At 34.6% G+C, this 14,466-nt stretch overlaps 1 protein-coding gene across 1 annotated transcript; it reads left to right on the top strand.

The window, feature by feature from the left end:
• Positions 1 to 10,364: 10,364 nt before the first annotated feature.
• On the top strand, positions 10,365 to 13,776 carry LOC145691724 (uncharacterized). The gene is made up of 2 exons (XM_081767055.1): positions 10,365 to 10,435; positions 12,776 to 13,776. The coding sequence occupies exons 1-2, from the start codon at positions 10,388 to 10,390 to the stop codon at positions 13,316 to 13,318; spliced, it is 591 nt and encodes a 196-aa protein (XP_081623181.1). The 5' UTR covers positions 10,365 to 10,387; the 3' UTR covers positions 13,319 to 13,776.
• Positions 13,777 to 14,466: the final 690 nt, after the last annotated feature.

The raw sequence follows: 14,466 nt of genomic DNA, 5'->3' as shown, positions 1-14,466 counted from the left end.
TCAAATAGGGGCATAAAAACGTGGTCAAAATGAGATTATGTGGAATATAGCAAGAACGAGAAGAGATATCGAAAAAGGTTAAATGTACGGAATACTACCCATTGTCGACGCAAGGCAATGAGGTAGAACACAGAAAGCAGAACATCCAGAAATGGACGAATCACGTGTATAATATTGTTACAATATGATACAGAAATGAGCGAAAAGAGTTGTAAGGAACAAAGAGAAAGAAGAAACGAAAACAGAAAATACACGTTTTTGTTTCGGGTGCATACATCGTCCTTATGCGAAAGAGACGCAGATTCATCTCAATGCACGAAGATGGGAGAACACACAGGAAGGATGCAAACGCCGTTCGTATAAGCAGCCAGCTAGACAGTACTGTGTAGTGGGTTGCATATATCGCGTAATGGGAACAAGCATAGGTGAATGTTATAGCAGGTGGTCCACATATGTAAGATAAAAAGCAACAGTAATATCAGTAACCACGCATGAGTACCAACATTACATCACTACGAAAATACGCATACAACATAACAGTAATACTAACAATTTTGTTTTTGTGTTACTACTGAATACATACACATATTCGTTTCCAACTTCTATCTCATCGTTGTTCCCATTACGCGATGTATGCAACTCACTGTGCAGTACTGTCTCACTGGCTGCTTATACGGACGGCGTTTGCATCCTTCCTGCGTGTTCTCCATCTTCGTGCATTGAGATGAATCCGCGTCTCTTTCACATACGGGCGACATATGTACCCAAAACAAAAACACGTGTTTTTTGTTTTCGTTTTTTTCTTTCTTTCTGCTCCTTACTACCCTCTTCGTTCATTTCCGTAGAACATTGTGACAATGTTATACACGTGATTGGTCCATTTCCAGATGTTCTGCTTTCTTCGCATGAGTGTGTTGTACCTCATTGCCTTGCGTCGACTATGGGTAGTATTTCGTACATTTAACCTTTTCCGATATCTCTTCTCGTTTTCGCTATATTCCACATAATCTTATTTTGACTCTATTTTTATGCCCCTATTTGATCCTTTCAATGCGTTTGTTGGGCGATATAGAAAAATACATGTCGCTTCTTTTTCGATGTTCTCTATGTCTGTGCAATCTTATCACAATCGGCGTGTTACACTAGGGTACCCTACCTTGTTAGACCACTCCAGTGGGCAAGATCGGACCGACATGGCAGCAACGTGTTAAGTCATATTTATATTTGTGAGCTCGCAACTGTAAATAAAAAAAATGTTCAAAAGGATTATCATGTTGGTTTGTTTCTCTTATTCCACGAATTATCTGCGGTTGCCACACCACCCAATTCTGGAGATAATCGAGAGTTTATTGTATTAAATTTTATGCTGGTTTACAATATGTCGTCATTTTTTTATGGTTTTAAATGATTGCTTAAGACATTCTGCACCGTTAATTCCTGGCTGCCACACTCAAATAATTGGATACAGAAATATGCGTGCATAGAAACTTATGGGCCATGAAAACGATTATTTTTGAAAAAAAAAAAACGTACTAACGTGTCATAAGGTAGATTGGTATAATGCTAGAATCTGTGGTCCGTGGACCACCGGGGAGCCAAGATAGATTGAAAAGAGTCCGACAACTTTTATTTTCATTAAACATTATTTTATAATGTTGCTCACACCTTGGATATTTGTAATACATAATACCTATGTTTCAACCAATTGAGGATAGGATATAATAAGAAGATAATAAAAGAAAAGAGTTAACAATCTAGGCTGAAAGATGCATCGCCTATGACGGCTGAATGTTGAATTCATAATATGAGGCATAACTGGTGTGATCTATTCTTTTAATAACTCCATTTATAGCAGTATTGCATTGTCTAGATGACACATTTAGTTTTGAAAAATTGTAATTTATTTCGTATTCATTTCATAAATAAATCATTAATAGCTTTACAATATGATATAATTTATTTATCCTGAAAATCTACGAGGGGTAGTTTATTTTTGAAGTGAGATTTTCTCGGACGATTTTCTAAAAAAAAAAAAGAAAAAAAGAAAAAAGAAAAGAAAAAAGAGACTTTGGCGATTTTGGTCATATTTCATAAATAAATATCATTAATAAGATGATAATATGACATAACTCATTTGTCCTAAAAAAAAAAAAATCTACGAGTTTATTCTTGAAGTGAGATTTTCTTGGATGGTTTTCTAAAAAAAAAAAAAAAGAAAGAAAGGCGATTTTGGTCGTATCTCGTAAATAAATACCATTAATAATATGATAATACGGCATAGCACATTTGTCCTGAAAAATTCTAGGAGGTGTAGGGATGCGTTTTTACGAATGATTTTCTCAAGAATTACTCAGGCAATTTTCTTGAGTTTGCATAAAAAAGTATTTCATGAATGGGACGTAATAAATACGACATAACTCAGTTGTCTTGAAAAATACCTACGAGTAGTTTATTATTGGGATGTTTTATTAGGACGATTTTTATCAAAAGCAGCGCAGAGAATTTTATTCATTATTCATGAATAATTATTGTATTAATAACTCTATTATATTGTGTAAATTATTGCTTACGAAAAAATCTCAAGGACAGTTTACTCTTGGGGGTGGGTTTCTTTTCAGACTACTTTCTTAAAAATCACTCAGAATAAACCTTAGAAAATCGAAATTTCCTTAAAACCATTTTGTTCTTTAAATAGCAGGTAAATCTTTGCCTTTGGGCAATGGAGTTGGTATTTGCACTTGTGAGATGCCGTATCTTTCGTATAATTACTTAGAGATTAATGATTAATCACTTACCGCGAACACTCACATGTTTTAACGCAGATTACGATGTTAAGAGGACAGTCTACTAAATATTTTTCAAAAGCTAAGGATGTTTCTTTTGCCCGTTTTTCGTAAGTGAAAAGAGATAATGAAATGGAACTTACTACAGTAATAGATAGTGCTATTCTACACCTGAAAATATGAATAGGAAGAATTTTCAGTGTTGCTATCCATAGAAATTACACTGTGACCAGAATTTGAATTACCCAAAAATCTAGGTTAATGCAGCGACTGGAAAAAATGAACTCAACGGTAATTGATGACTTATCATGTTGTCTTGGTTTCTTGTTAACTACTTTTTAATAATATTTGTATTTATTTTGTAATAACTTATTTATTTAGTAATAACTTACGTAAGACTAATCTAATCTAACCTTTCTGACACGTAAACATCTCTTGTCTCAAAAGAGTGGAGCAAACTTTGGAAGCCTAACTAATGTTTTGGTAATTAAATTATTTTTAAAGCAAATTTTGATCATAATTAAACATATTAATTATTATTTTGTAATCTTCTGAAAAAGCGAGACGAGACAGAATTTTTGTGTCAAGATTAGAAATTAGACTCAGTTCTGGTAATAGAAACATATATGCTTTTCGAGACTAGATATGCTACTTTCACAACTTTTCGAGACAAGACAAGATATCACTTCCTGTGGGGCTACAATGATTAAATTAGGCATGATTGTAGCTTTCCGGAACTAACCCACAGCAAAATTGCGAAAAGTGATTAAAAAAAAAAAAATTAGTGGGTCTAAAGAGCGGATGAAGAATTTCCCCATGTTATTTAAATGGACCTTTTTTGGACCTATAATCTTATGTTTTAGGTACTTAGATTTGGAATAAAAACTTGAAATTCGGTATGCTTGTACGTTTTTGTTAGCGTTACCTAAGTAAATTATCAGAAATAAAAATTTCCGAACGTAGAGTGGTTTTATGGGGAACTGAAAAATCTTCCCCATGTTATTTATATAGGACGACGTTTACACCCCAAAATGTTTAGGCACTTCTGGAAGGATTAGAATGATGAAATTTGGCATGATTGTAGCCTTCTAGGACTAACCGACAGGAAAATTGCCAAAAGTGAATTTTTAAAAATTTTTAGTGGTCTAAAGGGGAATGAAGAAAATTCCATGTTATTTAAATGGGTGTTTTCTTGAGATACAAAAATCTTATCTTTTAGACAGTTGAAATACGAAAAGAAATGATAGAATTGTGGGTTCAAGAGGTGCGAGGCCGTAAGCCGAGCAAAGACAGTGGGTGGGGGCGAAGCCTCCGGATGGGCAGATTCATGAAATATGAAGAGCAAGCTCATGAAATTCACTGTTGATGCAAAGGCTCATAGATAAGAAATGCAAGGCCGTAGGCCAAGTAGACACCGACGTCTGGGGGCGGAAATATATCTGAAGCGGTAATTTTCTACAAATTACAAGATTATCATGTAGACTATATGTAGAGTCTGTTTTCTTAGGTTTTTTCCATTGAGGTTTATGTCTTGAGGTTAAAATCAATTAGAATTCACGTGTGCGAGTTCACACAATCTAAAATATTGTTTGAAAAGACAGTGTGAAATAAAACTACCTCTTTTCTAAATAATAGTCAGATTTTCACGAAACATTTTGGGTGTGATTTCTTTAAGGTTTCCTAATGGGACTTGAGGTGGAAAACGCTGGAAAGATGTACCGGTAGTAATTGATTCATAACCTGAAGAAAGTGTGCCACAGTAACTTTCGTTAAAAAGAGAAATGTTGCATAATTGGGGTTGAACTCAGACAGTAATGAAGTGGTGGAGAAACCCATCTCAACACACACACACACACACACTAAAAAAAAGAAGCTTAATTTCTGCAACGTTCACTAGATGTCGCAGATAAGAGTCAGAAGAAAACAAATTATTAAACTGTATCTTCCCACTACTCCATCACTTGTTACATACAAAAAAGATAATAAAATGTCTCTTGTACGAAGTACCTAGAAAGGTGATCTATTGTAGTCATTTAACTTGATTATAAAATCTTGTAAATCTAAATCGCATGGAGAGGACGTAAGGAACATAGATTTAAGCCAACTTCAGTGTTGTTATTTACAAGATATACATTATTTAAATTAAACATTCATACTACTGACAGAAGTTTAGAATTAGTGCACCAAATGAAGCTGTAATTTTAATGAAAAAAAAAGGAACAAATTAGTAACAAGCTGAAAATTGGTACAGATGTTAGGAATGATGTTCTAAACAACATACCGAAAGTCCTCTGAAATCCCACGTGACCTTCGCCTGCCATATTGGAAAATGGCAGCTGGAAGTATCACATGAACAATACCCAGATAAAAATAGCAATATCTTTGTTATGGTAGAACATAAGGAGATAAACTTAGCGTTCAGGGGCGAAAAACTTATTGGACCTGTTTTCATTGATGGGACCTTGGATGCTGCACAATATGTAGATATGTTTGGAAACACTGTTATGCCACTTTTGTTGAACGAGGAAGGAACAAGATGGGGCAACAATATTGGCAACAAGATGGAGCACCGCCACATTATGGTCGTAATGTAATCGATGGCTCAATGAACATTTTCCCGGTTTCTGGATAGGTCGGCATGGGGCAGTTGAGTGGCCAGCAATGTACCCCGACCTAACTACGTTGGATTTCTATCCTTGGGGGTACTTTAAAGCTACTGTCTACCAGTGGAAAACTAATGCCATTGGCTAACTGAAAAGGAGAATCATTACGGCCTGTGAACAAATATCACCAACTATGCTTTGCAGAGAACACAAGCATTGGGTCTGACAGTTAAGGATATGTAGAAACAGACCGGTGGGCATGTTGAACATGTCATGTGATTGTAATTTTTTCATGTGTGTTAGCTCTTTCTTTTCCTGGTTATTAAAGAATACATAACGTGAGGTGTTACAAAGCTTGTTTTTTACTTTATCTTTATCGTATAGCACACTTAACAGCATTTAACACATAACATATCCTAAATCTATTTATAGCTTCAAAGCTGTTGTAGGGTTTGGAAAAATAACCTTACCGCTGGGTTTCTCTTCGAACGACGATATTGTTTAATATGTCACAGACCATGTTAAATATTTAAAATAAAGAAATTGATTTCAGATTCGGAAAGAAAAATAAACACGTCATAATGTTCCCCCCTTGAACCAGCATTGATCGTAATTGACTCCGGATCGACTGCATTTTCAGTTTCTTAAATATTTAGCCCGATCCAGGTTTTGTATTTCACTTAACAAAATATCGTCTTTCAATTACTTCGGACATTTGGACATTTTCCAATAGTGCGAACGAAGAAGTTGTGGGATTTTAGTAAGTCATTTAAATAATCTTTACCAACATCTATGTCAAAATTCAACATGTTAATAATTACTTCTTAAGTTCAATAAAATTTTAAATCAGTTTGACGGTAGTTTTCGGAATTTTAGAATTCAAAGCTAAATATTTAAAAAAAAGTATGCGTTTTATGAGAAATTGTTTTTCTATAAAAAATATTGTGTTATCTATGTTCTATAAAACGACACGAAGTTTTTCTCCTTATGTTCAACCATAACAAAGATATTTCTATTTTTATTTGATTATTGTTCATTTGACACTTCGAACTGCCATTTTCCAATATGGCGGCGGTCACGTGGGATTTCAGGGGACTTTTAATATGTTATTTAGAACATCATTCCCAACATCTGTACCAATTTTCAGCTTGTTACTAATTTGTTCCTTATTTTTGGGTAATTTGACTGCACTAAATAGTAACGAATTGTGTACCTTCATAGATAAGCTAATTATGGCGCCCTTCAAATCCTTGGAAAGAATATATGTTGAAAATTTTCATCTTTATCTCATCCAGGAATGTATTTAGATATTTTATGCCCCTGTACTGAAGAAAATGTTTCCTCGCTTTTATTTGTTCGTATTCAGTTAAGCGTAAGCAAAACCAATGTCAAAAACTGTCAGAAGAGAGAACATTATAATGTGTCTGTACAATACAAAATAAAAGCAAAAATCACTAAAACAATAAATACTAGTCTACCGAAAATTCAACATATATTTGCAATAAGTTTCCAAGTATAGTTTTAAGCGTTGATTATACCTCCAATTCCACTAGGAAAATAATATTCTTGGTTTAGTACTAGCTAACACACTAACCACAGTTTCCAAATCAAATTAACCCGTAAATTTGTCTCTCATGAGCAGTCTCTTTTTACTATATACTTCAATCTCGTTTGTTTTAAATATACCGTTCCTGGAATTTTATCCCCTGGGCCAAACTCTTGTAGGCGTGCGAAAATACGGGACTGATCCCAACAATCTTGCCCCAAACACACAGGGACACTTGGGACCAAACTTCAGTGTTAATTACAATCTACTTCAAATGGTTACAACTACATCAAATCATTATAATAATGATTATTTATCGTGTAATACTGAAAAGGCATTCGGTAAAATCATTCACGGTAAAGATGAAATCCATCAATCATCACAAAATTACAGGGTTTGAACCTTGGTGCATGAGGTCTTGGGTTCAAACGCTGCTCCCGTCCAGTGAACTTTGTAATGGACAAACACCGTGTGCGTGGGTTCTCCCGTTTCCTCCCACTTTCTTCATTCATCATCATCAGCGTCTCCTTTAGCCTAATCGGCATGACCGTGGGACGTAAAACTAAAAATCACTAAACCATTTACAATGAATTCACGAACATAGAATATAGGTCGAGCTGAGATGTCATAATGTCAGTTTGATAATAATCAACTGTACACAAGTTGAGATAATTGATCACGATATTATCTATTTGAGTACAGTTTTCTCCACACATTTAAATTGCTAAATTATTTTAATACAGTATTAATAGTATCTGTATCTTTTATGAACATTGTCCTTGCACCCTAGGCTGTACGTAAGACAGTAATTTGCGAAATACAACTTGATAAGGAGCGAAACGAAGCTAACCATTTACGTAACTTCAGTGAAATCCAAAGTGACCAGACGCCCCGTTTTAGCCGGGACAGTCCCTTATTTTCAACTGTTGTCCCGTTTTTTCTGATTCTCAAACGGGACGCCTAAATGTCCCGTTTTTAAGCAAACATGACCGAGGTGTCCCGTAATTATTATTCAAAATATAAATGGTCAATGTTAATTCTACACTCTTCCGTACCAACACTCATTGGGAAGGTTCAGCCGTGCCTAGAACTTCTGAATATTCAAATGAGAATTGAGTGTTCTGAGGTTCAAGTGGGAACTGAGTAGTAATTCTGAGTGTTGAAGTAGTTAAAAGTATTTTTGGGTAGTACTTAAGTTAGAAACGCCGTGTTATCATTCTTACTTGTGTATTTTGTAAATTGAAAACACTGCTGAATCCCAAAATGCAATGTGGAAGTCACTCCTCCCCGTCGCCGATTCGTATGCGTAAAAGTAAAAGTAAAGGAAAAGTTCCGGTCACCTTGGTGAAATCAAACTTTCAAGTATTCTCAAACCACAAGAAAACGAAAGAAAACAAATGTGTTGTCTATATATTTTCCAAACATTATTCATAAATCTCGTGCCGAGAAAAGAATAGACTCCAATACACTATTCATTTCTTACTAGAACAATGATTCATTTGACCTACTGTAGTTATGACGGACTTCTTAATGAATGACAGAATAGTAAGCTATCCATGTGATAAAATATTCAAATTCATTATAAGTATATGGGTAGATAGCATTTCTAGCATCTTTATTTTATCTCCGTTAGTTTTGGGCTCAGCTTGAATATTTCCCAAAATGGAAGAAGGTAAGATATTCTTTAAAATTGAAAACGTTTTAAAATTTATTTATAAACAGTATTACACATAATTTATGAGATTTTTTTAAAAAAAAATGTGGCAACATACCCGTAACCGGACGGCACAATGCAAAAATTGGAAACAAATAAAATTAATACTTAACGAAAAATATATCAAAAACATAATAATCATAAAGTCACTATTTATATCTTACTGGGATTACATTGTTTCATAAATATACCTGTAGGCGATCTAGTGACGTTTATGTTAATAATACTTAACAGTTTTATTTTATTTATTGTTTACTGGATATAACACATTAACAAATTTACTTTCTGTAAGTACTATATTCTTTATGTATAATCTTGTAATTTTTTAAACTATCAAAAAGGAGAAAAAAATTCTTTCTTAGCCTATCTGATAGAAGTATATTTTAATGTAAGTTGAGACATATGATGTTTGGCGAAATAATCGGAAACTTTTCATGACCTAATTAGATTATAGTTGATTAACGGTTACCATCACTGACATCATGTATGGACGGAAGTTCATGTATGGACTTCTTGGATCTGGTATATCATAGGGGATATTCAAAAATTATAATCAATAAAATCTCCATCTTCCTACAACTTCTTGTAAGGAAAAAATAGTGTAACATTTAGCTGTAAAGCCTTAATATATATATACACAGCGTGGCCCAAAAGTAATGGTAAAAAATGAAACCACAGATTCCTGACACCAAAACAGTCAAAAAAGTTTATATGACATATAGCCCGGAAATGGGCAGGGGGGAAAGTGAGTAAAAGGAATTTAATACCTTTCTACCGGAATAATGATAGAAGGTAGCAAGGGGGCTCAGAAATACATAAACATCATATCGGCTTGACCTGTTAGCTGCATGTTACCTATCTGCGCTAGAGATTCTTCATATTTGTAATGTAGGAATTCACCGAATGTCTGCATTGTAAGCAACTACAGCCACTCCTATTATCTTGTGAATATACCACATTCCATTGACCCTGAGCAGTGTAAGAATTGCCATAGGGATGAGAGGGAAATCCCCCTCTGCAGCACTGGATATTTTCCATTTGTTTTAAATTTCTACATGTTAATTTTCTCGGATGGTCACTTCATTCCCCCTGTTAAACCTAATATAATTCCCATATTGTCTCTGCGGTTAATACAACCATACTAGGCACGCTTTGCTTTGACCGCCATTTGCTGTCATCCATGTGTCACAATTTCGTACTGTATTTTGTCTATCTTCATTGCACCGTTGTATCCCTAGACGATGTATGGGGAATCCCATGCACACTTATGTCAAACATTCGAACATGCGTTTAATAGGACAAACCGATATGATATTTATGTATTTCTGACCCCAGTTTCCTAGCTCCGATCATTATCCCAGTAGCCAGGTGTTAAGTTTCTTTCCCCCACATTTGAAGCTGTCTAGCTCCTTCCCTGTTCATTTCCGGACTATATGTCTTATACATTTTTTTTACTTGTTTTGGTGCCAGGAATCTGTGGTTTCAATTTTTACCATTAATTTTGTGACACCCTATATATATATATATATATATATATATATATATATATATATATATATATATATAGGGTCTATATATCTTCATAGATGTATCTTTCACTACTTCCAACAATCTCCGCCAGCGCAGCCATTGCTTATGCGCTAGAAAAGCACAAAGTATATATAGTCGATTTATATGTTTTTCTTTAAAAAACAAATCATTTTATTTATTTCAGAACATGGCAACACTGTACACAGTATCAATGCTGTCCATGCTTGTGACAATAATGACAGTGCTCTCTTGTTGCCAGGTAAGTGAATTAATATTTGTATAGTATGATATTCAAACACTGTTAGTTAAAGAGTTAAGATGTAGCAACACTTGCCATATAGTTTCAGCAAAAAACGGTTAAAGCTGAAATACTTTTAACTGGTAATGAAAGCAAGTCAGACATTAAAAACAAAATGTTAGAACAGGAGCAAATGTATTAACAATTTCCATCAGCAAGAAATACAATTAATCTACAGGGAGATCCAAAAATTCCGAAACACCCAATTAAAATTCAGATGTGCAAAATCAAACCTTGTGGATATTGATGAGTGGTAAAAACTGAAGGAGTTGTCAATGAATAGTAGTATTAATCATCAAAAGCGTCTCCACAGTTTAACACCCGATAGAGCAGGTAGAGACATATATTATCATCAGGTAGGTAAACGACAGCGCAAGTAGCGAGATTTATTAACGTGACTGCTTAATATTACAATTAGCTTGCTCACAGGCTGAGATATTTGTCATTATTTGTTAGGTTTAGACCCAACTCGTTGTAATAATCAAGTGCTTATAGAAGTCATTTTGCTTACCTTCAATAATTACAGTGAGTTATTTTAATATTTTATTTAGTGTATACTATTTGCACATAGACACCAATACACTGAAAAATCCAATAACTGTATCACAACCAAAAATACTCTGTAATCCTAAAATTCTAGATTATATTATGACGAAATCAATTTATACATTATCATTAGAAATTCTTCACAATAATTAAATAAGGTACACTCATGTCCAAAATTATTCTCACACGCCTATAAACAAGTTGTTGTAGGAATATAATTTGATAACGAATTCACCTGGTATTTCTTATAACGTTAATATGTGCATAATCTGCAAAGACATGTATATGGCAAATTTCATGTCAAAAGAGCAGTAAATAAGAACAATAAAACGAAAATAAAAGTTTCTTATCCATTTAGCAACATTTTGTTTTATTGATTCTAATTTTCGTATTTATAATTCATTTCCTATGAAATTTACCACAAATATGCATTTCCCGATTATACACATAGTATCAGTATTAAAAGTACCCTGCAAAATCATTATCAAATTATACTCTTACAAGAAGACAATTATAGATATGCGACAATAATTTTGGACATGAGTGTGCATTTCATTCTTGAGTATCTAGAGTAAGTCAGAGAGAAATAAGGGTAGAAATAAATTTGTTTGGATTCATTTGAACAGATTATAATTTAGCTGGGTTTGATTTTCTGCTGTGATGGACTTTGTCGATTGCTAGTTTTAAGATTTATGTAGAGAATATGGTAGCCCAGTGACTAATCGCTCATGTCTGTTTCAAGGTATCCTTTATTCTACCCCAGACCATGTAAGTTTGAGGTCGGCAACATTGCGTCCGTGGGTTTTCTCGGAGTTTTCCCATTTCATCAGTTCTTTTTTATAATCATTTACTTACATTAATAATCTGTGTCTTTGGTTAAGGTACATATATGTGGCACTATAAGTTAATTTTTTGATTTTAATGCCCCTTTTCGAAGTTGAAGCTATACGAAACGACTACAAAGATAGTAGTTGTTTAACGTAAACTCATAGTTTAACAGAGAATTGGAGTTAGGGATGCGCACGATGCAATAGAATTTTCCTGACACAATTCGAGTCGAGACACAACTTTTCCAATAGAGAAATATATATTTTTCGAGTCGAGACATTACTTTCACAATACAGTTTCGAGACGAGATAGCTTCAAATCTTGTCTCATGCGCAGCCACACAAACACTTCCGCCGGGAACCGAACTCAAGCTTCAGGAACTGTAAGCTAAGAATGTATCTACGACAGATGGGGTTTCACAAGCTGAAAAGTTTGTTAGTATTATTAAGGGGTCTAATCACTGCAAAATTAAAATACCGCAAATTTTACAGTACGTATGTAATATCTTCAAATAGATAAAAGATAATCGAAATGTGGAACTAGAGCGCCCTAGACAATATTATTTTACATGAGGTACTGTTATCACGAGTCAGCTAGTAGTTTTCCCTTTGCAGCCATTTAGAAACGCGAAAATAAATGCCGATTTTCTATATAGCTGGAAATCGAAAGCAGATAAGTGAATCGTGATAACGGTACCTCATGCAAAATAATATTGTCTAGCGAGATCTTGTTCCACTTTTCGATTATCTTTTATCTATTTGAATATATCATATAATTACTGTAAAATTAGGCGGTATTTTAATTTCGCCGTGATGGGGCCTCTTAAGGGATGACAGAATACATTCCTCTGTATGCATTCAGCACATACAATGTATGCAATTTTGTACTTGTTGTAATTGATTTTGTTTTTGCTCTCATATTTTCAAGGCAAGAGCACGTCCAGATCCTGGGATGTTGGACAACCTTGACCCTTTTGGTTTCTTCGGTGGCGCTGAATCAGGAGAGGAAAAAGGAGGGGGTGGTGGAGGAGGCTATGCGAATCAGTTACAACAACAAAACAAGAACGGCAACCAAAATGAAATAGTGAACGATATCCCTCCCAGCGTTCAAATGCGCAGAAGACGTAACTCCAAAGGAGGTGGGGGAGGAGGGGGTGGTGGTAAAGGAGGTGGTGGAGGCGGAGCAGGAAGTAGTATTTTTTCCTTTATAACTGGAGACACATTTATGTTAGGTCAGGGGATGGAGATAGCACGTAAATACCTGGAAGATGTTGGAATAAAGCCAAGTCAAATTAAGAAATGGGCAAAGCTTGGTATGGACATTTTTGGCATTGACGAATCAGAACTAATGGACATGGTACAGAACCAAATGGAAGAAATGGTTTCACCAGCAGTCGCTCAAATGGCAAGAAAAATTATTGAAGAAAGTATAAGCAGTTTCCTTCAAGACGAGAACAGTCAAAACTCTTAGACTTCTTGCTCAGCACAAAGTTTGTAGGATGTCCAAAGAGTATCCTTGGTAAGTTCCTTAAATATCCCACGAAAGTTCACGAAGTCTTCCAGGCAACTCTCTGGAATATTCCCAGGATATATTTGGAATGTTTCTAGCGTACTCCTTAATCCCTAACGATATTCTTTGGACATCCTTAACTGTTATCGTGTGCTACGTAGGTCATGTTCCTGCTCGCTCGGTATATTTAAATAGAGACTGCCATTCTCTGTTAATTTCATTATGCGCAGTAGATATAATATACATACTTACACATTACATATACGTACGTACGTATTCATCATTTTCTGTCCCTTTTTATATATATATCTTCAATAACTTATTATTATTATTGATATTAATGTCTGCTCATTTCTTTCCATTGTATGTAACTTTGACATCAATTAACTATAATGTAAATGTATTAATATTTTGTAGTAATAAATTGAATTAAAACCAATCTTATAGTAAATTCAATTTCTTTCATATGCCTTGGATAGAACAATACAATGGAAGCTCAGATACAATGATTTGAACATACATGGGATGAGGTGCAAAGAATGTGGTTGAGATGTTTGTAGCAATTACCAAAGTTTTCAAAATATCCAAGTAAAGTTTATAAAATATTCCTGGAAATCAACTTATAGAAAATAATACGTAGCCGCTGATTAAATGACAAATTTACTTTCAAAAGGAGAAATTCGTCTGCCTTAGCCTAACAGGCATAATTGTGGATCGTTAAACTCAAACCGCCTTATGCAGAGTCGTTTTGAAGTATGATTAACGTTATACTAAAGGCCTGACTACTACAGGGACCTTATGTTAGTCGAACTCTTTAGTAATGCAGTAATCACGAGTCAAAATGACTCTGCATACGGCCCAAAGATTTCAATTCATTTTATTTTCAGAAGCAGGAAGTCCATTGATTTAAATTTCGCAAGAAACATGTAAAACAAAATGCCCCTCTAATCACCCGCAGTGTTAAAATTATCTGTTGATACAAGGGTCCATTATACTTACATATAAACTTAGACAATTTAGACAATTCTCGTTAGTGTTTGAATGGCCCAATGGGGGCAAGGTAGCTGAGTAGTAGCGCAATTACCTCCTGTGGATAGAGTTCCTAGTTC

This window comes from Thermobia domestica, chromosome 8, assembly GCF_964235325.1.
Source record: "Thermobia domestica chromosome 8, izTheDome1.hap1.1, whole genome shotgun sequence".
Classification (NCBI taxonomy): Eukaryota; Metazoa; Arthropoda; class Insecta; order Zygentoma; family Lepismatidae; genus Thermobia; species Thermobia domestica.
The sequence above is the reverse complement of the archived record's forward strand: the minus strand, read 5'-3'. Positions and strand labels throughout refer to the sequence as shown.

Excerpts from the sequence above, each read along its gene's own strand:
- LOC145691724 (XM_081767055.1), top strand. The coding sequence starts at position 10,388 with ATGCTGTCCATGCTTGTGACAATAATGACAGTGCTCTCTTGTTGCCAG. Across the intron at positions 10,436-12,775 it reads CAGTGCTCTCTTGTTGCCAG|GCAAGAGCACGTCCAGATCC; the intron begins GTAAGTGAATTA and ends CATATTTTCAAG.